The 24,095-nt window shown below is 39.6% G+C and overlaps 1 protein-coding gene across 1 annotated transcript in view; it reads right to left on the bottom strand.

Annotated features, from left to right (window-relative positions):
* Nucleotides 1–20,131, bottom strand: part of MFSD14B (major facilitator superfamily domain containing 14B) — a 43,426-nt gene extending 23,295 nt beyond the window's left edge. The window contains exons 1-2 of the mRNA XM_037491845.2: nucleotides 19,794–20,131; nucleotides 3,336–3,431 (exon numbers count right to left, since the gene is read on the bottom strand). Of these exons, the coding sequence (XP_037347742.1) occupies nucleotides 3,336–3,431; nucleotides 19,794–19,901 (204 nt within the window). The 5' untranslated portion in view covers nucleotides 19,902–20,131. The remainder of the gene's footprint in view (nucleotides 1–3,335; nucleotides 3,432–19,793) is intronic.
* Nucleotides 20,132–24,095: the final 3,964 nt, after the last annotated feature.

Raw genomic sequence — 24,095 nt, 5'->3', positions numbered from 1 at the left:
TAAAAAACATCCTAAGTGAATTGGTTATTAAAAGGTGACAAAATATGCTCCTGGTGATTTTACTCTCAAAGTTGCTGACTCTTTATTTGCCCCTAAGATAACTTCAAGCATAATTCTATGAAATGGGACTTCTAGATGGGACTTCTAGGGGTATATGCTTAAAAAAAGTCTCTTCTGCCCTCACAAGCAAGGACCTAGATTGCAGAACTGAATGGGGTAGGACTCAAAAAGTAAAGTGGCATAAAGCTCTACAATCACATGATGAACTATGTTCTATTATAGAGGAAATCCCAGAGCACCCACACTTTCATAAATCAAGAGTACCTACCAGCAATAGTGTGTACATTCAGTTCTGAGGAATAGGGCTTTCTGCTAGGTTGGAGAACTATACTTGAGCTACTGGACATGTCTAGATTACAGGTGGCAAACTGATAATGCTATTTGCCTCACACTATACTTTTCAAAGTGAGTTAGTTGTCAATGTGTAAATTTCATGAAACTCCATATGCTTTTCTAGCTTCTAATAGGAACTTAGATTTCAAAACATGGGGTATGAATTGCCACATCACTGACTGACTGAGTAGAGTAGAAAGAACATGAATCCCAACTATAACACCAACTCATTCAATAAAACATTTAAGGAGAACCACTGTTTAAGGCACAAGAATATCACTCTCTTGACCATCTGTGATAATGCAAGTGCCTCTTTTTCTTTCTCTTTTTCCTAATAAACCTGTCCTTTTAAAATGTTAAAAAGAAAGAAAAACACACCAACCTATCTTATGTCCATAGATGCAAAGACACTAACAAAATACCAGTAAATCATATCCAGGGTCGTTCCAAAATACATGTGTTATACTAGTTGAACAGGATTTATTCCAAGAACACAAGGGTGGTTTAACACTCAAAATCAATGTAACTAACCACATTAGCAGAATAAAGGGGGGAATCTAATTATTAACTGATTGTATATAGAAACTTCACTTGATAAAATTTAATATCCACCCATGATAACAGTCTAAGCAAAGCAGAAACAGAAGAGAATGTCCTTTCTCTGATAAACATTATGTACAAAAATAAGTTTAAAGCAAACATAGTATTTTGTGATCAATTTTAGATTGCTTTCCACCACAGGTCATCTGTAAGATAAGGATGCCCACTGTACTGGCTCATAGTCTTAAAAAAAAAAAGGAAAAGGAAAAGAAATAAAATTATGAAAGGATTGTAAAGAGTTAAAATTGTCACAAAAGATATGAATGTGGATAAAAGAATCTACAGATAAATTACTAGGATTAATAAGTGAATTTTGCAAAATCACTAGATAAAAGGTCAATACACAAAAACAAATTCTTATTTTATTCATCAGAAACAAAAAATTAATTAAACCTTTCAAATTCCATTCCTTACAACACCAAACACTGTCAAATACCTAGAAATAAATCTAGTGAAAAATGCCTGCACTGAGAAATATAAAACAATTTTCAGAGAAATTCCTAAAGACCAGGTAAAAGGAAGATAGATAATGTAAGGCACATCAGCCCCCAGTCCCTATTAAAATAAATTAATTAATTAAAATAAAAAGGAATCTGACAATCTGGTATAGCATCAAAAAAACCAAGGATTTCAACTGTTTGAGAGAAGGCTTTAGAATTTATGACAGGGCATCAAAAACAATAAAATGGTCTTCAGGGATCTCCCCGGTGGCGCAGCGGGTTGAGTGCAGCACTGTGAAGCTGTCTGAAGCCTCTGCAGCACAGATTCGATTCCTGGCCAGCTAGAGAGATACCCACATGGCAGGACGGACCTCTCCTGTCTCGCCTGCTGCTCCCCTCAGAAGTGTGTTTCAGTCAGTCTGCCTGTTCTGCTCCCCTCTCTGTCTCTGGTGAATTCTCTCACCTCCCCCTCCACCACGCCTCTGACCTATACCCCAGTTCTTGTATAAATAAAAAAATCTTTAAAAAAAATTAAATAAAATGGCCTTCATTTCAATGTGAATTCTTGCCAAATAAAGAATAATGACAGGATTGCTTCTATACTGAGAAAATGGCTTAACTTCTATAACAGATTATAGGCAATTGGTTGTATCAGAAAAATACTGTTTTGAAATTCTTAACTTTATAACCTAATGAAGCTGGGGGTGGGGGGAATTAGTGAACTAGCGTCAGAGATAAAAATAACACATGTTCCTTAAAACAAGTGTCCTGGTGTGTCTATCTGCATACTAAAAAAGTCTTGGAGAAGCACTCACTCAAGGACACAGATGTATGTGCCCACATATACTTGTTATAAGAAAATATTTACTGAGTACCACTGTGTTCCAGGCAGCCCTACAAAGAAATGGCTGTAGGTAAGCCACCAAAAATGGAAAATTGGACCTTTTTTTTTTGAAGATTTATTTATGCATATAAGAATTGGGGTACAGGTCAGAGGTGTGGGGGGGGGGTGAGAGGATTCACCAGAGATAGAGTGGGAGCAGAACAGGTGGACTGACTGAATTACACTGCTGAGGGGAGCAGTGGGCAAGACAGGAGAGGTCTGCTGTGCCATGTGGGTCATCTCCCTGGCCGGGGATCGAACTCGTGTTGCAGTAGTTGTGGAAAGTTTCATAGTGCTGAGGCTTAATCCCTTGCGCTACCAGGGAAGCCCAAATTTGGACATTCTTAATCACCACTTTCATTGTACAAGGTACTCACCAACCTCCCACTTACTATATTCTTTTAAAGATTTATTTATTTATTTATACAAGCACTGGGTACAGTCAGAAGCGTGGGAGGGTGAGAGAACTCACCAGAGCCAGAGCAGGGAACAGAACAGACAGGCTGACAAAATACACTGCTGAGGGGAGCAGCGGGCGTGGCAGGAGAGGTCTGTGTACCATGTGGGACCCTTGCCGGTGCCTGGGGATCGAACCGGCACTGCAAAGGCTGCGGGCAGCTTCGCAGCCCAAGGCTCAACCGCTGCGCCACCAAGGGAGGCCCTCACTTACTATATTCTTAAGCCCAAGGCCATTACTTCTATAAAAAGCAAGTTACAAACTAAAGCTTTGTGATAATTTCCTCTAGGACATCTTAATCTACCTAAACATATAGTTCATTCACATCACTCCCAAGATTCTGGTTCAGTGGGAATGTCTTCCTACCCATGAAAACTTAAGAAACAGCCCAGATATTCTGTTGCAGATAACATATACTATACATTGTGGAAAACACCACAATGGAATAAGCTGTCTTAAATGGCTGACAAGAGTTTTGCTCAAACACAAAGTCCCAGGGGTATATGTTTAAAAAAAGTCTCTTCTGCCCTCACAAGCAAGGACCTAGATTGGCAATACTTACAGTTAACATTGGAGTTGTCAATAGACCCCATGCAAAGAATTCAAGAAAGATGACAATGGCAGCATGGTATACACTTGGTCTCCCAAAGCCTTGTACCTAAAAAAGAAAGTTATTATGAAAAACTGCAAACGTGTAAGAAATTTATTATCTTAAAGGGTATCAAATGCACCCGTACACACCCCTGCCCCCCCATGTAAAAAAATCAACTTAGGATCTATCAATATTATTTAAGAGAAAAACTTCGTTCTGTGGTATCTGTGATCCCTCTATCTTCCTTAATCATGGAAAATGCCAATATTATAGACTTTCTATTTGTTCTATCAATGCACATCACTGGAGTTTTGGTAGAAAACCAACTGGGCCTTCAAGAGACTGGAAGTTCCTGGACCTGTCAATTCTCTCTTACTGATTATGTGCTCCTTAGCAACTGGCCTCTCTAAGCCTAATAAGTTCCCTAGCTGCACAATGAGAAGGGGTTGGCCTGTGGGGTATATGCTCAAAAGTTTCAGGGGGCAGCACAGATGGTTTAAATAATGGAGTTTGGAGGAAGAAATATAAATAAGGACTAAGTCAAATCTGAAAATACATGTCATGCCTACGTGTCAAAATCCAACTTTCAGTTTCTGTTTTAAGACTACCTATTCTAGTTTCCTGAAGTTCGTGACTTCTGGATATGATATCTAAAGTTCCCCTCTACTTAATGTTCTTTGATTCTGTGACAATGCTTATTACAAGATCAGGTACTTTGCTAGCACTTGGCAGTAACTGGAAGTGATACTTACAAAATTCTGTATAAAACTTACACTATTGTTATAGTTACATTTTTAAACCTTGAAAAGATAAAATTGCATCTGTGCACGCTTTTACTACAATCTAATCATGAAGACCTGATCATACAAATCCAAACTGCTGGATTCTGCAAGAAACTGTCTTCTTAAAAGTGCCAATGTCTTAAAAGACAAAGGTAGGTAGATGCATACAGATTAAAGGAGATTAGAGTCAGGACAACCAAATGGGTGATCCTAAACTGGATTCCAGAGGAAAAGGGGATAAGAGGAAAAAAATCTGATAATGGACTAAATGTTAGATAATCATATGGCATTAATGTTAAATTTCGTGTGTGTGTGTGTTTGTGTATTAGATCTGGGGTGTAGGCTAGAGGTGCAGGGAAGTGAGAGGATTCACCAGAGACAGAGTGGGACACAGAACAGGCAAATCTACTGAAATACACTCCCAAGGGTAGCTATTGGGTGAGACTGGAGAGCTGCACCATGTGTGGGTTAGCTCCCTGGTGGGGGATTGAACTCAGGCCGTAGTGTGATAGCATTGAGACTTAACCACTAGGCCACCAGGGAGTCCTTCTTGGATGTTCTTGATGCATCCTACTTATTGCCAAATGGGCTGGAAAAAAAATATAGAGCCAAAAACAATTGTTATTATAAATGCAAACTGCAAATACCTAGATTATTTGCAAGATCTATTAAGTACTATTTTAACAGTTTTTAAGCACTGTTAAATAAGGTATCTGCAAAACAAAAGCACTTTACAAAATTTAAATTAAGTAAAAAAAAAAATCAGAGCCTTAATACAGCACAAATCTTTTGCTTTTTTAAGATTTATTTATGCACACAAGAACTGGGGTACAGGCCAGAGCTGTAGGGTGTGAGAGGATTCACCAGAGACGGAGTGGGGAACAGAACAGGTGGACTGACTGAATTACACTGCTGAGGGGAGCAACAGATGAGACAGGAGAGGTCTGCTGTGCCATGTGGGTCACCTCCCTGGCTGGGGATCGAACTCGTGCTATAGTGGCTGTGGATAACTTCACAGTGCTGTGTCTTAACCTCTTGCGCCACCAGGGAGGCCCTACAACACAACTTTTAATAGCACCAGTTTTCACTACCAAAGGTGAATGGAAATGGTAGGAAGTATTTGGCCTCTGCTCATGACTAAGACTTCCCAGACCCTTCATTATTAGTTTTTCCAGCTGCTGGCACCAGAAACCTTGCTACCATCTCTGACTCCTCTGTCCCTTCTTGATCCTTTACTAGCTCTTGACTAGATTACAGAGCAGCTTTCCACCTTTGCCCTATCACCCACAGAACATCAGCCAGAATGACCAGCTTAAATATAAATCAGGTTACGTTATTCTTTACCACCTTCTCAGCTCCCGTATCATTCTACTACACACCTTTCTAACAAACTTTGATTTATTTTTGTTCATTGCCTATCTCACCTGGAAAGGGAATGTAAACACCAAGAAGGAAAAAATTTTAGTCTGTTTTTGTTCAATGATATATCACAAACAGCCCTTCTCTCACACCACTGTAACAAGAACACCTCTTGAGACTAATATCTTTTCTTGGGTCCTTTACACAACAAAACCCAGACCATAGAAAAAATTTTGAAACAAGTGACCCAGTTTTTTCAACAAAAAGATTGCACAAAGAAAACAGAAAGGAAGGATATGTTGTATATAGATTAAAAGAAATTTAAGAAATATTAACCAAAAGCAGTGTACAGACTTTAGGTTTTGTTGAAACCAATCATGGAAATTGAAAACGGACTGGGTATTAGATGATACTAACAAATTATGCTTGTATTAATGGTACTGAAATGTGATTTTTCCCCCCAAAGTCTTTATTTCTTAAAGATACATGTATTTATGAAATGAGGTGATGTCTGAAATGTTTAAGCATTTATATCAAAACAAAAACAAAAAAGTGGCAGCAAAAATAAATTTAAGAAAGTAAATAGTCTACCTGCATTTACTAATATTTTTTTTCTTTTGTTGTCTGTTCTTTTTGGTGTTTTTGCCAGAAATCATTGCCAAATCCAGTGTTATAAAGCTGTATTACCTCTGTGGCAAAGTAACTGCTTCCAAATAATGGGTGAATATGACAACAAACAGCCTAACTATCCTCTGGAATCATTTATTTTATTCACTGAACATGATGCATATAAGATTCTCTACAAATGCTGAGAATAGCTCACAGTAGAAAGCATAGGAGGGCTACTCTACTTTCTGCGATTTCTGTGATTTTGTGCTCTTTCCTAAGCAATGAAGCTCTATTTATGGAGACCATTGGGAGAGAGATCCATGTGACTACAATGCTAATTAAATATGTAAAAAGACACATTAGTTTGTGGGCATGTATCTTTATGTTATTTTTAACATCCTGACAAAAAAGACAACCCATCTTTTCATTCACATATGTTTAGATATATCAATTAAAAGTTGTTTGAATTAGCAAACATCTCTTCTACATCTGACTCACTAGCTCTATATAAATTACTTTCATTAAGGTATCTTTCATTCCTATCCAAAAACAACAACAGAGGAGACAAATGAAGCACTGATAAGCAGGCCTTGGAACAGTGGGAACTTTGTGTGGGCAACTGAAATAAGGTGATAAAAATAAATCTGCCCTCCTTCTATTCTTCCTAAACTCTTGGTGGCTGATCAAAAAAGTATCATAGGTTTTGCCTTAAAATTATCTGGGCCAAATTTATCAAATTATTTCCAGCTGAGGTTTATATAGGACAGCTTCTCTGGATCAGTTCAATGTCTCCCTTCTCCATTTTGTCCCTAAATCAGTATGGAACATCTTGAGATATCTAGAAGTAGAGGACAAAATGTGTGTTGGAGATATCTTTACAAACTCACATTGCCATCTCCCCCATGGACCATTGCAATGGTCTCTTCACTCTACCCTGACTACTCTTCCCTGCATTCTCCTATTCTTTCTTGACTCAGTGACTAGTCTGAACGACAAATCTCATCCATCACTCCTGAGGAAGAATGCAGAAAATGAGCTAAAAATTTTGCTCATTCATGTACACACAACTATTCTGCAACATGACTATACTGCCAATTTCAACAAAATGTTTCTCCACTTCCTGGATCTGGGCTTGGCTTAACAACTTGCCCTAACCAACAGCTGTCTGGGGAAGTGGCTACATTGGCTAAGACAGTGTGGATAAATATTCTAGTAGCAAATGATGACCCCAGACAAATCAGTTAGCAAATAGGAGCATGGTCATCTTAGATTACTCCACCCCTATGGAGCCTCCTGATGCCTGTAGAAGCATGAGTAATTCTAAGTAAATTCACCAAACCACCTTAGCTGACTGTACCTCCAAACTACTAACCCAGAGGTAGCAGAACTGTAGAACCTGTAATAAATGGTGGTTGTTTTAAGCCACTTTCTTTCTTAAAAAAAAAAAAAATTATTTATGCAAACAAGAACTGAGGTGTAGGCCAGAGATGCGGGGAAGTGAGAGGATTTACCAGAGTGGGGAGCAGATCAAGTGATCTACTGAAATACACTGCTGAGGGGAGCAGCAGGCGAGACAGGAGAGGTCTGCTGCGCCATATGGGTTAGCTCCCTGGGGGATCAAACTTCTGTGCAGTGGCTGGAGATAGCTTGATAGTGCTGAGACTTTAACCCCTGCACTGAGACTTTAACCTGGCGCCACAGGGAGGCCCCAAGCCACAAAGTTTCTTATGTAGCAATTATTAACTCTCACTGCCCTCATGGTTAAATTAAGCTCTTTTTTTTTTTTTTTAAATATTTATTTATACCAGAACCAGGGTATAGGCCAGATGCATGGGAGGGTGAGAGGATTCATCAGAGACAAAGCGGGGAACAGAACAGGCAGACTGATGAAATACACTGCTGAGGGAAGCACCAGGTGAGACAGGAGAGGTCTGCCGCGCCATGTGGGATTCTCGTCAGCTGGCAGGGATCGAACATGCACTGCAGAGGCTGCGGACAGCTTCACAGCGTGGCGCTCAACCGCTTGCGCCACCACAGAGGCCCTAAATTAAGCTCTTAATACTTTATAAGGTCCCTTTTGCAGTTCTCCTATCTTAGTTTTCAGTCCGCACATAACTATGTGATATTAAGGAATATTCATATAAATATCATCTTTTACCATTTTATTTATTTATTTAAAAAAGATTTTATTCATTTATTTATACAGGAACTGGGGTACAGACTAGATATGCAGGAGGGTGAGAGGATTCACCAGAGATAGAGCGGGGAACAGAACAGGCAGACTGATGAAATACACTGCTGAGGGGAGCAGTGGGCGTGACAGGACAGGTCTGCCGCGCCATGTGGGACCCTCGCTGGCCAGGATCAAACCGGTGCTGCAGAGGCTGCGGACACCTTCACAGTGCTGTGCTCAACTGCCTGTGCCACCAGGGGAGGCCCCCATTTTATTTTAAAGAGCACAAAGATAAGTGTTATAGACACTAGTAGTCAGAAAGTCTAAAATAATCATTAAAAAGAGCAAATTTGCTTACTCCTAATACCTGATTTCAAATCACACTACAAAGCTAATCAAATCAATGTGGTCCTGGCATAAAGAGGGACACGCACACCAATGCAATATAATGAAATTCAGAAATAAACACTCACATAATGGTCAAATGACTTGTAACAAGGATGCTAAGACCATTCAACGGAGAAAGGACAGTCTCTTCCATCAACTGGTATTTAGAAAACTGGATATCCATAAGCAAAAGAATGAGACCGAACTTCTTACCTTATTATACCATGTAAAAATAACTCAAAATGGACCAAAGTTCTGAGCAGAAGCACTAAAACTGTAAAACTCTTAAAAGACAATATAGGGGAAAAGCTTCATGACACTGGATTTGGCAATGGTTTTTGGCAAAGATACCAAAAAGAACAGACAATAAAAGAAAAAAATAAATTGGACTTGCACAAGTTTTTCATTTTGCTCATCACATGCGTGAAAAGGCAATCCGTAAGACGGGAGAAATAACTGCAAGTCACATATCTGATAAAGAATTAACAGGCAGAATACAAAAAAATTCCTACAACTCAACAATTACAAAAAATGGGTAAAGGAGAAAGACATGAAGATGTTCCACATCACTAATCATTAAAGAAATGCAAATTAAAACCATGATGAGATTATTACTTCGTGTGGTCTCTTTATGCCAGGACCACATTTGCCTATTAGGACAGCTGTGATTAAAAATAAAACATAAAAACCAAGTGTGAGCAGGGATGTAGAGAAACTGGAGCTCTCGTGCACTACTGGTCGGAATGTAAAATGGTGCAGTCACTATGGAAAACAGTATAGTTTAGCTGTTCCTCAAAATATTAAAAATAAAATTATCCAGTGATCCAGAAATACCAATTCTGGATATATATCCAAAAGAATTTAAAGCAGAGTCTCAAAGAGATTTGTGCACTCAGGTTCATAAAGCATTACTGACAACAGTAGGAAGGTGAAGACACCAGCTGTATCAGCAGATAGAATTAGTCAGTCTAAAAAAAAAAATAGCTGTGATGAGTAGGAGGGCCACTGTGGTGAGCCTTGAAAAAAAAAAATAAAGAAAACTCTGACACATGCTACAACATGGATAAACCTTGAAGACATTTGGCTAAGTAAAATAAGCCAGTCAAAAAAGGCCAGATCCTGTATGATTCATTCACATGAGGTCAAATTCATAGAAACAGAAAGTAGAAGGGTGCCTGCCAGGGGTTTGGAGGGAAAGGAAAATGGAAACTGTTTAATGGATACAGAAATCAGTTTGGGATGACCAATTCTGGAGATGAACAAAGGAAGGTAACAGTTACGTAACAATGTTAATGTGCTTAATGTCACTAACTGAACACTTAAAAATGGGTAAAATGTTAAAATTATGATTTTAATAAAAAAGGAAAGTAATCAAAAACCTAAAAGTAAGGCCACTTAGTTTAGATACAACACTAGAGTCACTGTCCATGCATGAAAACGTTGGTATGCTCGACTTCATTAAAGTAAGACTTGGGCTGTGAAAAGACAAGATAAGACTGGAAGAACGTATTTACAAAACTCTTATCTGATGAGAAACTTGAACCGAGAATACATAAAGAATCTTATAACTCCCTAATAAAATAAATAACACAATTAAAATGTGGGTAAAGATTATCAGGGATGAACCCTTGAAACCTTATATAATGTTATAATGCAATATTATTTGAATATGTACATGTGGCCAACAAGCACATGGACATAAATTCAACATCATAAGCTATAAAAGAAATGTAAGTCAAAATCATAGTGAGATACCACACCCACTAGAATGGATATAAGTAAAATGATAACTAGTGTTAGGATTTAGAGAACCAGAAGTTCTCATACATTGTTGTGGGAATACAAAATGGTAGTCACTGTGGAAAAGTTTCTCAGTTCCTCAAAATGTTAAATAGTTACCACATACCACAAAATTCTACAATATCTAAGACAAAAAAAAAATCTATTCAAACAAAAACTTTTGCACGAATGTTCATAACCAACTGTAGAAGGAATACAACCATGGTTGCAAAACCACATAAATATACTAAAAACTAAATTCTATACTTTGAAACAGTGTATTTAATGATATGTGAATATAATGCAATAAAAATGCAAGAGTAGTTAAAAAAAAAGTGAGAAAGATGTAGAGAGGCTGACAGACTCTTTGTCACTGGACATTGTGGACTGTGTGTAAAGTCTGGAACTATGTAAATAATGCTGAAAATAGAAGGAATTGGTCGTTGAAGACACTGTTTAACTGCTAAATCAACCAGTCCTAACCCGGTAGTGATGGTAGGGTGCAGATTTGAATAGACTCCTTGCCAAAAGTGATGCTCATTATTTGAATGTTAGTAGCAAAAACAACTTTACTGCTTATTTCTCCAGATGAAATAACTTTTCCACAAATATAAAAATTTCCTCAGCACTATATATATTAAGTACTGAATAAATTTTATATATTTATCATGGATACACTATTCATTAAATATTTATAAAATAACTGCATTTCACTAAACTTTTTAAACTCAACAGTTTACTGACCACCACCTAACTTAAGGCAAACTAAGCTGCCAAGAGCTAATTCTGTAAATATTCCCATATCTATCAACATTCTTTAAGAATGAAAACATGCAACTCCAAGTGATGAATTCATTCAACACACACTTGTTAAACACTACAACATGTCAGATGCTGGGGATAATGGAAGCAAAAAAAAAAAGTAACTATACCTACTCCCATTCCATGAAATGCAAAATTAGAAATGGAGGTAAACTGTCTGAAGGACAAGGACACAGGTAAGACCAGTCTATTACAAAGGATCCTGAGCTATACCCAGTCAAAAGTGATCTATAACAGCAGCAGAACCACCAGCAAAAGACCTTGTGCCAAGCCCTAATCAAAACTCATTACTGGTAAGTACTAGCATCTTAACGTACTACAATCTTTTGAGATAGTTAACTATTACCCCTGTATTAGAGATGACAAAACTCAGATGCAGAGAATTTTTGTAGCTTGCCTAATTCACACAGTAGGTGCCACATCTCCAAAGTGTGTCCTACTAATCACTCTATCACCTACACTGCCTTTCTTAGAAAGACCAAATTTCTTCATCAATAGAATCAGTACATACATATGGCAGGTAGCCTCAACTGCAGCAACTTGAGTAAGCGGTACAGGAGTCAAATGTACATAGTTCCTCCAGCAAAGTAAAGTGCAGACCTTAACTAACCCACTCAGCCTTTTCCCCACACTAAGTAGTCTGACCTAGCTGGTGTATATTTAGGCAAAAGGACAATGTCCACCAACCCATTCACCTGCTTTCTCAACATGACCTGAGAAGTTCAGAACAAATAGTATATTTGTCCTTTGTCATTTAGGTCATTTGTTGTCAACTAGAAGATCAAGTTAAAAGCGACTTGCATTTGTCAAGTACTTGATCCCCAACTCAAAGATCATACTACCCAATAAGTATCAGTAACTTGCCAACAAGGAAGCAAATGGGAGAAAGGCTTTAATTTTTCTGGGATGTAGTATATGGCTGCACTTCCCACCTCAGCCTGTTCTCCAATTCCACAGATGTGGCCAAGCAGGAGTCCAGAGATTAAAGGACAAAATAACTATCAATACTTCAGTTTGGGTGACTCAGCAGCTTTTCATAAGATGAAATATTTTTTAAAGGGGAGGCGGGCATATTAATAGTCTCACATAAAAGATGCTATAGGTTCTTATCAGGTAAACTCTAGATGCCTTATTTGTGAGTAAACTGTAAAATGATCACTGTGTAATCTTAAAACTGAAGTTAGAAATAAAAGAAATGCCCTTAGTACACTGTAATCTTTCAGATCAAGTGAAGATCCTGAGGCAGACAGCATACATTTAAGAACAGCTATTGTATTCCATTGTGTAAATATACCATCTTCTTAATCCACTTATTTGTCCTTGGGCAGTGGGGTTGTTTCCGTAACTTGGCTATTGCATCTAGTGCTGCAATGAACATAGGAGTATAGATAACCCTTTGAATTAGTGTTTTTTGCATTCTTCTAGTAGGTATATTTAGGGGTGTAGAATCAAGGCTACCAGAGTAGCAGGGAGCAGTAAAGGGTGGAAGAGGCCCAAAGGACAATGGTGGAGGATTTTAGGTGTCTGAGTGGTATGTGTGTGGTAACATACACACAGAAGAGTTGTGAATCTATACCTCTGAAACATAAACAGTGTTTTAAACCAATGTTATATCAAGACAAATAAACAGAGTAACCAACAACAAAAACAAAAATATGTTGTAGTCTTCCTCTTAGGCAGTCTAAGGTGGTCTAAAAGTAGCAGAACTATACAGTTAAGTGACTATACAAAGCAACTGTATGTACACTCTTAATGCTGAAAACAGGAAGTCACCAGTGGTAAGGACTAATAACTATTATTTGTATCAGAAGAGCTAAATATCAGCATTCCTAGTGATGTAGGCTTAGAGCCTCTGTTTTTCCCACCCCTTAATCTCCTTCTTAATCTTCTCTATTATCAGTTGACACCAATACAATAATTCCAGTCTCTTTCCACCTACATCTCTCCCAAGCTCCTACAAAAGAATACGTTCAAGCACCTTCTGGGCAAGTCATGTGAGCATTCCCAAAATCAACACAATCAAGACATTTAAGAGTATATATATTTCAAAACTTGAATGTATAGGTATGCATGCCTACACTAGACAAAAATCAAAGCAGTTATATGTATACATTCACATATGGAATCAGCACATGGCCCTGGACACACAAATTAGGAAATCCCTTTTCTCACTTTCTTAAACCAAGATTACAAAATCTCCAATGAGTTCAGAAATGGATTTCTTAACAGTTTCAACTGTCATCTCTGAATGAAAAAAAAAATTGACAAGTATCTTTCCATATGACCTCTCAGCTACTTCAAGAATGCCTAGAAAATAATTTAAAAGGTCAGACAATACCTTCAACTCAAGTTGTGGAAAGCATCTTCTATACACTGTTGCTCCTTCCGTTGTTAGACTGAGTAAACATTCATCTCACAAACCAGATACTTTTAAGTGTAAAAAAGTGGCTCTGTTCAGAATTGGGCTTAGGGGCCTCCCTGGTGGCGCTGGGGTTAAAGAGGCTATCAAACTATAGCCTGCCACTGCAGCAGAGTCTGATTCCCCAGCTAGCCAGCCAGAGAAGTGACCCACACATGGCACAGCAGACCTCTCCTGTCTTGCCCACTGCTCCCCTTAGCAGTGTATTTCAGGGGATCTACCTGTTCTGCTCCCCACTGTCTCTGGTGAATCCTCTCACCCCCTGCACCTCTAGCTTACACCCCTGTTCTTGTATGCATAAATAAATCTTTTTTAAAAAAAGAATTTGGCTTAGACAACAGGCTTAAACAAACATCTGATCACTCTAGGAATGTCCATGGAGGAAAAAATTCTCTAACAGCTAGAACCTAAGTTCTATTCTGGCTCTGCTTTAAACAATTTTGGGGGCTTTAGTGCTTTCATATATAAACTGAGAAAACTAAAACTGGATACTGGTCCCTCCTGCATATACATCTGCAAAGGAGCAGGATCAAGCTCACACAGGAAAGGGAGATTCTCAGACTGTCAGTGAGATGGGAGGGGTAGTTAGAAAGGAGGAAAGAACTTGAGGTTGCCTGCACTCTCAGAACAGGAAGTCTGTGAGATACCCACAAGTGTGCAACTTCCAGTATTTATATTTCTTTCCATTAGTCTTTAAATATATTCAATGGAAAAATGAATAAATACAAATATAGAAGCACACAAGAAGTTAAAATACTCTAAAAATCAACTCCAGAAATGATCATTAGTACCTGCAAGGTATAAATTCTTGCAGATATTTTCCAACGCAAGTCTAAAAATGTATTTTTAATGTGATGATACTTCTGTGCAGTCTTATTTTCTCATGACACATATTTTCCATAACCATATCAACAGGTGCTTCATTTTAAACATTTTTTTTTTATTTTTTATTTTTTTAAGAGGCATGTATTTTTATTTATTTATGATTTTTATTTACTTGTTTGCTTGTTTTGTTTATACAGGTGCTTCATTTTAAAGAATAGTTTAATACCCCATTGCATGGAAGCATCACAATTGTTTCATCAGATCCCTTTTAATTTAGTCAATCTTCTGTAATTACATGATCAATGCATAATACACATCCTGAAATATACCTGTATGGTTTTGTACAGTGTCTTAGAATAATTTCCTTGAAGTGGGATTGCCAGGTCAAAAGATACAAGGTTTTAAAAAAGTGTACACTAACTATTTGGCCTCCATGTAGGTGTACTACCTACAGACTATTTCATAAAAGAATGGTAATTTAAGATTGACGATTTCTCTAAATCAGTACTCAAAGTTCCTAATACTTAATAAAGGTCATATCTCACCATGCATTATCTTATGATTATTTCATGGCCATGACACTCACATGTGTCAGAGGCTGCAATGCAACACATAAAGCCACTATTTTTCTTCAGGGAACATCCTATCATCTTGTTACTGATCCCATAGAATTTTTTTCTTTTACCACATCACAGGATAAAAACAATGCTTGTCTTGTTTGCTTGCAAAGAAACAGAGACTTTCATTTAAGTACTTCTTAGAACTGTCTACAAAAACTACTCATATGTAAAATTCATAATATCAAGGGCACATCTGAAATTTTCAAATAGGAGGAATCAGTCAGATGCATAATAATTGTTTATCAAAAAGCAGATTATCCACCGATTTCTACAATTTTCTTCAGATCTCTTGTCAATTTTATAATCGACAGTTCTGGGCAGTGGAGCTAACTCTGTAATTGCACAAGTGTAAAAGCAAAACAAAGCTCGGGTCACTAGGAGTCTCTTCTCTTCCTCAATCGTGGACAGTGAAAAGAGAAGTGACTACATAGGCAATTCCATAAGGTGAGGAACTGGGCTGCCAAATTAAAATTAGTTTAGTACACAGAGATGAGGAGTCTCCAGCTCCACCACTTAGTCAGCCTGGTCATTTTCAGTGAGTCAAGGTTATTTTCATGCACCTGTATTTTTTCACTTTTAAGTCACATATAACACTGTCACCTACTTCAGGAGAATTGAATATGGCCAGTAAAAGCAGGCCATATCCTTGCAACATAAATATAACAATGTTCTTGACTTATGAAACAATTTCTAGCAAAACCAGGTGAGAGGTAGAAATATATCTAGATTTTCTGGGGACCATTCTGCCTCACTGGAAAGAGCTCTCTAGTACATAAATAGTAACAATATGTTTCCTAGTCTAGAGAGTAGGAAGGGGCTTGGAAGCATAACAGAATGAAGATGCTGGGGTGAAAGACCGTTCCCACCCCATACAGACCACCTTGGCTTGGAAGGAGCCCTCCCTTTCCCCTTTATGCTTATCACCGTAGTCAAGATGGTCTCATCCACAAAAATGCCTTGAGGCTGGCCCAAGACTGATGTGGGAGGAAAGTGTAGATAAAACCCAGGTATTCAGAATAAAATACCAATTTAGCCACATGAAGGACCTTTTAAACCAGAAAGAGTTATAAAATGAGTATAATCAGACATTAAAAAAAAAAGAGGATCTGAAAAATTAATCATCCCTCCCAAGACTAAAGAGAGTCACAAAATAAACCTTTACATAGGCAGAAAAATCCTAATGATGGAAAGGGACACCAAAAATCCATGGCAACATTTAGAAGGAGTCAGGTTGAATATCTGCTAGATCCAGAGGCTGTGGCGTCATCTCACAACAGCATAAGGAAAGTGGGAACTTTCCTTCTCTTCCAACCTTTCCTGCACTCCGTTTCCTGAGGGAGAGAGGCCAGAAACACTTTTGAATAAAACTGTAGATGCCAAGTGAGGAAAGCAAGAAGGTGACTACAGCTGCTACCTACAGGCTGTCCCTTGGAGAGCATATTTAAAGGGAAGGAGAAGTTAATTTTAAGTCAAGTTCAGAGGCTGGCTTATTATTTAGTGCAACACATCCTAATTTCTGAAGTAAGCTCGTGTTTAGTAACAAAATAACTAAATGGCTGGAGACAAAAAGAGGTAGAAAAATAATGATTACAGCTGACTTGTAATGAGCTTAAGTTTCCATTTTACATGATGAAGAGTTCTGGAGATGGATGGTGGTGATGGTTTAATACCAATTAACTGTACACTAAAAATGGTAAATTTTGTGCTATGTGTGTTTTATCACAATTAAAAAAAGCGAAGGAAAAAGAAAGTATATAAACAGTAAACAGCTGTTAGGAACCAGTATGATCACTTCAAATAAAAGATACCTGGCCATTTTAATTGCTTTTTAAACCATAACCTGCTTTCAGTATTACTTCCATTTAGCCTATAGAGTATTTAACATTCTTGTTCTCAAAAATCAACATTAGCCTTTCTAAGGATCCCTCTAAAACAGTCTGAGGAAAATAAACTTAATAGACATCAAATGTCTCCAGAATGACACTGATCCTGAGACCACACATTTGCCTCTGGAGCCCATGAGCATCCTAAGGTGGTGTGTTAAACCTAGGTGGGTTTTCTTTGCAGCCAATCTTAATTCTCATCTGATGCTCAAGGGTAAGTGGTTCTAAAAGTACTTTTTCTTTACCAAGTTATTCAGGATAAGAATATAGAAATTCTGCATTTAATGGTAATGCAAGTAATTCTGCTAAAATATCTGAAGGTGTGTGGACACACGATTAGGAGGGATAGAGCAAAAAGAAGACAATAAAACAAGAACTTATTACACACACTTTCCTTTTCTAGAAGGCAATGATTTCCTGGAGTAAATATTTGGTTCACTTCCATTTTTCAAGTCAATATAACTCACCACTCTACCAGACAAGGTACCAAAGAGTTGTTAATAACCTGTATCTGGGCAATCCTCCCTAAGGTTATTAGTTCCTGAGTACTCTGAAACCATAAATATCACTGGAATCAAGATATAAGAAAATTCCAACACATTAAAATGAAGTCAAGCCATGGTGCTGTAGAACATCGCACCTGGAAGTGCTAGAAACTGCAAGCAGAAGAGACACATAATTTGGGAATTCTGGCATATGACATGAACATGTATGATTAAAGGTATTCACTGCTTTTCTAGTCTCTATACATTCCAAAAAAGCAATACCTGAATGTGACCACTTGCTTATGCCAGTCATCTCACTAAGTATAGCAAACATCAAGAAGACTATCAGTATTCATCAAAGTTTATCAATACTGACACATATACCCTAAAAGACAAGGAAAGACTGGGAGGACTCTACTTGTGCCTGAATCAGCAAATTTTCACAGGAAAAGGTATCATGGAATAAAATGTAGATTTTTTTTAGTTAAACATCCCTTAAAAGGTCCTGTACAAAAGATTTGCAAGTTAGAGTTTAGGTTGGAATCTAATTCCTATCCAGATTAGTAAATGGGAGAGAACTTTTATCAGTCGGGGATATTATATATTCTGACCAACCATGTTGAAGATACTGAGAAAAAATCACAGCTACTAGTACTGAGGACTTACTAGGTGCTAGGTCTCAGTAACCCTGGCAATACTTTGAGGTAAATATTATTAATTCACAGAAGTTACATAACTTGTCCAAAGTTACACAGGTAATAAAAGGTGGGAAATGGAATTCCAAGCAAGCTCACCTAACCACTATGACATAAAGCTTTGGCCTGTTAGGTTATTTTTTTGAATCCTGTAAGCAAATGGGATACAAAGAAAAAATTTTAAGGGTAGGATTAATGATCATATTTACATGTTAGCACTCACTAATCAACAATGGAGGGCAGACTGAAGGTAAGCTGAAAAAGGGTCTCAAAATTTAGATTGAAAATTGCTGAGGAACTGAACCAAGGAATACTGGGAGAATTACCTACCTAAAATCTTCACCTGGTAAACTTACTTCAACTTACCAATATATTTTAGGTTGTAGGTATGGAAAAAGATGAAGGACGCTAACTTGGGTTACTAGCTTAGCCACTAGCAAGTGGTTAGTACTAATAGTAATTACTGGCCTTCTACTGAAAGACTGAAAATAGGTCGCAAATAGGTTTTGTTTTAGGGGGAAGATAAATCTACATTTAAATAATCCAAAGACAAAAATTCTATAGACTCCTCCTCCTTCCCACCAATGCTTTGTCAAAAATACTCATTTTGGGCAAATAGGCCCTTGCTTCCTTTTACTGAATAGGTGCTGAATGGCAAAGCTGAGCCAACAATACTTTGGTGTCTCACGGGTTCTGGTAGAACCAGGACTGGAAAACAGTCCTACCTTCTCTATTCTGCTTACTCCTCTATTTCTCCAGTCCTCCCAGCTCTACTATGGGGACTCACATCACCAAAATAAAAGCATTCAATGTTTTTTTTTACAAGTAAAAGTAGTTATTTAAGGTAAAACCCTAACTTACACAAATTTAACATTCCTAAATTTTTTTCTGTTTTTCTTTGGAAAAACCTGTCCATGCTATTAGAGCTTCTTCAAGTCCTAAACAGCCAGGAGGTAAAAAAAAAAAAAGTCTTTTAAGTCATTAAAGACTCTGTGCTTAAGTGTTCCTCTATAAAAGTGACAAATTCTGCTCAGCTGAAACCAGGCCAGTTAAATGAGTGCTACCCTGAACCGCTGTCAGAAAGTATCTGAACCTCACAAACAACTAGAAAGCGGCCTGCACAGGGTCCTCTGCGGGGTCGGGCCCTTCTCCCCAACTGTGTGCTCTGGCCGCCCCGATATCAGGAAGGAGAGCCTCCCTTGCAGCCAACTTCCCGGTGTCCAAGGCTCCCGCGCTCGGCGTCGGAGCCGGAAGCTACTCCGCGAAAATGCACCAGGCGCTCTGGAAGAACAAGGTCGCTCGGAGTCGCGGTCCCACGTCTGGCACCCTTCGAAACAATAATCACAGCATCTAAAGTTTTGTGTACGGTAAGCAGTACTAGGAGAGCCCGCAGTCGCGCTGTATTCGGCTGCTGACCCGGAAAAGGACAGGCTTTCCTAGAAACCAAGTCTCTGCCCGAGCGGCCACGACGGTCGGCTTGTCCGCACCCGGGAGGGCCGGGGACCACCCCGCCCCCAAACCGGCCCCGCGTCCCCGCAGTCGCCCCTGACTTGGGCCTGGGGTGGTGACACCTCCGGACGCCGAGCTCACCGCGCTGCCGCCCGCGGCCTGTGCGCCCGCGCGCTTCTCCGGCATGGCTCCCGCCTCGGGCTCCGGCGCCACCTTCTCCTCCAGCTCCCGCGGCGGCTCCGCGCTCATGCCGCGGCCATGCCCGCGCCGGTTCGGGGCGCCCGGGGACGTTGGCGACGCCGCGGAGGCGGCGGCCGGGCCCGCGCCCTCATGGGCTCTGCGGCCCGCTACGGCCTGCGGGTCGGGCGGCGGCGCCAGCGGCGACGCCGGGGGCTGAGAGGAGCCGAGGCTGAGCCGCCGAGGAGGCAAGGAGAGAGGCGCGGCTGCAGAGTCGTTCGCCGGCCCGACCCACTGACTCTCCGGCTCTCCGCGGCGTCAGAGCGGCGCCGCCGGTCGCAAGGCCCCGCCCAGCTCCTCCGCTCCCGCCTCCGGCGCTCGCCCGCGCCGATCCCGGCAGTGCCCGCCCATCCCAGGCCCCGCCTTCAGGTCGCGGCGCCGCCTGGCTTCCGGGCGTCGCGGCGCCGGAAATACGTCATCTCACAGTGTCGAGCTTTATTTCAATTTTCCCGAGGCAAACTCGTACTGCGTGATCCGCGAGTCTCAGAAACTCGGGGTTTTGTGGTAACGGCACCTCTTGTCTTGGTTTTGCCCCAAACTGACAAGCGGAAGATTCCCGATACCTATCCCAGCAGGTAGCGAGATGAGCGTGTTCTGACAGGGAGGGTCCTCCCCTCTCCTGGCCTGGAATTTCAAACAGGGGAACTGCCATAGGCACTGTAATTAAGATATTTTGTTCCTCTCTGGAATCTAGAGGAGCTGACGGAAAACTTGATAATGGGCAGTGAGCTACTTGATGGTATCAAGCCTGATTATGGACGGATTACTCAAAATCATGGCCCATGTTCTGTAAAATGGGGAAAAAATAGCCTACTTTGGGTGAGGTGGTGATGTACAGAAACTTAAGCTAACACTGATCTTGACTCCATAAATGTTGGTTTTGTATTGTTACTGGCCTAGAAAGACCTTGTGAGACACTGTAACGGTGGTCCTCAGGAAAAGGGAGGCTCCAAGTTCCCTCCCCTACCCAAGGAAGGGTGGAGCTGAGCCGGGAGGAGAAGATGGACAGGAAACCTGGAGAGGGAGGGAAGGATGGAGAGCAAGGAGACCTACCTGGAGGAGGTACAAGGAGCAGAGACACATGTGAGCAAGGTGTGCTTGCTTATTGGTCCTGAACAGGTTGACACAGATGTGGGTGAGAGACCCAGGGGGCGGGTTAACAATGGCAGCATTTATATTGATTTTGCTCCTTTCCTCCTGCCGCTTTCCTAAGGGTCCCCACCAGAAGGTGCCTTAGAGTGGTGGCAAGCTTTTGGGCCAACCCTGCTTGGCTGGCCATTTACCTATGAGGAGATGGGTAACTTGGGTGCTGGATTTGGAAACTATATTTTTTTGTTGTACATTAATTCTATTAAAGTTAATTTCCATTAAAGATCTTATGCACTAGAGTATGTTTTGTCTTGATGTGGTGGGTAGCAGGACCTATTTAGAGTGGACAGGTTTGGGGGTTCTGGGGTGCCCCTCTACCTGCCCTTTACACACACATCCTGTTTTGCAGTGGCCAAACCAAGTTTCACAAGGAAAGTAACTTGGCTAGTTAAAAGCCAAGTTAAAAGGTAAACCTGCTCAACCAAATTTGGGGTACAGATATAGGCAGAATATTTTTCCCTATTAGATGTTTGCACATTCAGTGCTTCTTCAAAGGAAGACTATGTCTTCCTCCTTATTAAAGGGCCCAGGTGGACATCCTGGAGAATGGATTAAGTGTGATCAGTCCACTATTGGTTTGTGTTTTGTACTATTGTTGCATACAAGTTGTGAAAAATCCCAAAAGGTTCTGTGTTCTGCTATAATGTGCCCCTCTCCCAGGCCTTAGGCTGGTATAACCCTAGTGTCTTAGCTCAGGCTGTCATAACAAAATACCTTAGATGGGATGGCTTAAATAACAGGAATTCATTTCTTAAAATTCTGGAGGCTTAAGGTTCTGATGACAGCTTTTCCTGGCATGCAGATGGCCACCTCACTGAGAGAGAAAAAAACAAGTTGTTAACTCTTATTATAAAGGCACTAAACCTATTATAAGGACACCCTCCTTTCAGGACCTCATTTATTTTTTATTTCAATTTTTTACATCATTGTTCATTTGTAAACAATATTTGTTTCCCCCCACCCCCTCAGGTGTAGTCCCCACAGAGTTTCCTTCACCAGTGCACCCTTGCACCATCACCTCAGTCCCCTGTTCTCCTCCCTCCCTCCCTCTGATCGCTCTTCCTCCTCCCCTGCAGTATGTCTTTGATTTATAATTGTCTGTTTTTGCTTTGTTGTGTTTTGTACTGTTGTTATTTTTTTCCACTGATGTCCTATTTGGTTCCCCTATATTCCTGTTATAAGTGAAACCATACGATATTTTTCTTTTTCCTTCTGGCCTGTTTCACTGAACATAATTCCTTCTAGTTCCATCCATGTTGCTGTGAATGGCATGAGTTTATCTTTTTTGATTGCTGAATAATATTCCATTGTGTATATATGCCATATCTTCTTGATCCAGTCATCTATTTTTGGGCATTTGGGTTGTTTCCAGGTTTTACCTATTGTAAATAGTGCTGCAATAAACATAGGTGTACAGGTGTTCTTCTGAATTAATGTTTTTGTGCCCTTTGGGTACATCAGGACCTCCTTTAAATCCTATTCTCTCCCCCATCCCATGCTCTACCTCCAAATTCCATCACACTGGGGGGTTAGGGCTTTAATATGAATTTGGGGTAGGGGCACAATTCATTTCATAACACTTGCTGTGTAATGTTAGAACTTAATTTACACTCACTGTTCAGACGTTGCATCCCAAAGTATACACTAATATCCAAAAATCTGCTCTTATAAGAACAGAGAAGTTATTTTCATAAGCTTGAGTAATCTACCTAGAGTGTCCTTATTGTGGGGATTTTACTGCTGCTTGGCTTTAATAGGAAGCACTTTAGTTCGACTAGGAGACTGATGGGATTTTAGAAGCTACCAGCCTTGAAAGCAGGAAATTCTCCCAACAATTTATCAGGAAGGTTGTCCGCTACTCTGTACTTAAATATTGCCAGAGAAGAAGAGATATTATACAGACCCTATTCATTTATGGGCAGTTTCTTTCTTTCTTTTTTTTTTTTTTTTGAATTGACTTTTTCTTGAACCAAACTGCCTGCCTGTTTCAACTATGCTTTGATTCGGGTACATATACAAAAATATCTTATTCCACTTATTTAAAAATCTAAGATGTCATCTTTTCTGACTGTCCTAGAGCATACTAGTTTGTGAAAATTCCAATTAAAATGTATAGTATAACACTAAATAATATTTGACCACAGCACTCTGAAGTATGGTTTCTTGATCTGTGGAGCTGTAATTGTTTATTTATCATGCTGACAATCATACCATAGCAATTAAACAAACCCTTATCCATTCCTTCTAATCAATTCTGCATTAACTGAGGCGAAAGATTAGGGATTCCACATCATTGAATTAACATCTTAGGTTCTAGGAGAGAGCACGCCTGAAAGACAAGTGTCACTTGTTTCATCCAGAAGTGGTTTAGGTATGTCTCTACCATTTGGGTTCATTTTGGGTTCATTTTACTAATGAAAAGGTGGTCCTCAGGATGTAAATAGGTATGCAAGAGAAAAATCTTCCCCTGGTAGGAAATAACTTCGTTAAATAACAATGATAAAATGTTTTATTTTTGTTGCCATTTCTTCAAGTTTTAATATTCTAACGAGGATCATGATTTTCTAAGAAGAGAATAAATTAATTTTCCCATACTTACTGGACACATTTTCATTATTGAAATACTGATTATTATCTTGCAGATTTGTGAGACATAGTTTGGGAAGTGCTCCTTTTATCTTTATTGATTTCAAAAAATATGCATATAATACAATAATAGACTATAAGACCATACTATTGTTTAATCTTTTAAGAATATTTGTTGGAAAAAAAGAAAATATTTGTCTTAACATCTTTACCTAAGCTCTGGACCTTCCAGATGAGTTGTCCCTGGGGAATCATGATTCCCTTGCAGCATTAATCTATATAATTTGCCCTGAGGTATTAAAGGGTGGACATGGTGTAAGTCATTACAGTTTAAATGGTCAGCTTGCCTGAGAGGTCCAGCATTCCTCATAAGCTCCCCTCATTCTATCACTGTTTAGTTGTAGACAGCTTCCCAGTCCAATTCATAACACCCAGGTCTTAGTATATGGTGACACTCCTTGACTCTTCATG

The sequence above is a fragment of the Talpa occidentalis genome, unplaced genomic scaffold, assembly GCF_014898055.3.
Source record: "Talpa occidentalis isolate TD23 unplaced genomic scaffold, MPIMG_talOcc4v2.1 talOcc4.7, whole genome shotgun sequence".
In the NCBI taxonomy this organism is placed as follows: Eukaryota; Metazoa; Chordata; class Mammalia; order Eulipotyphla; family Talpidae; genus Talpa; species Talpa occidentalis.
This window is presented reverse-complemented; position numbering and strand designations above follow the sequence as displayed.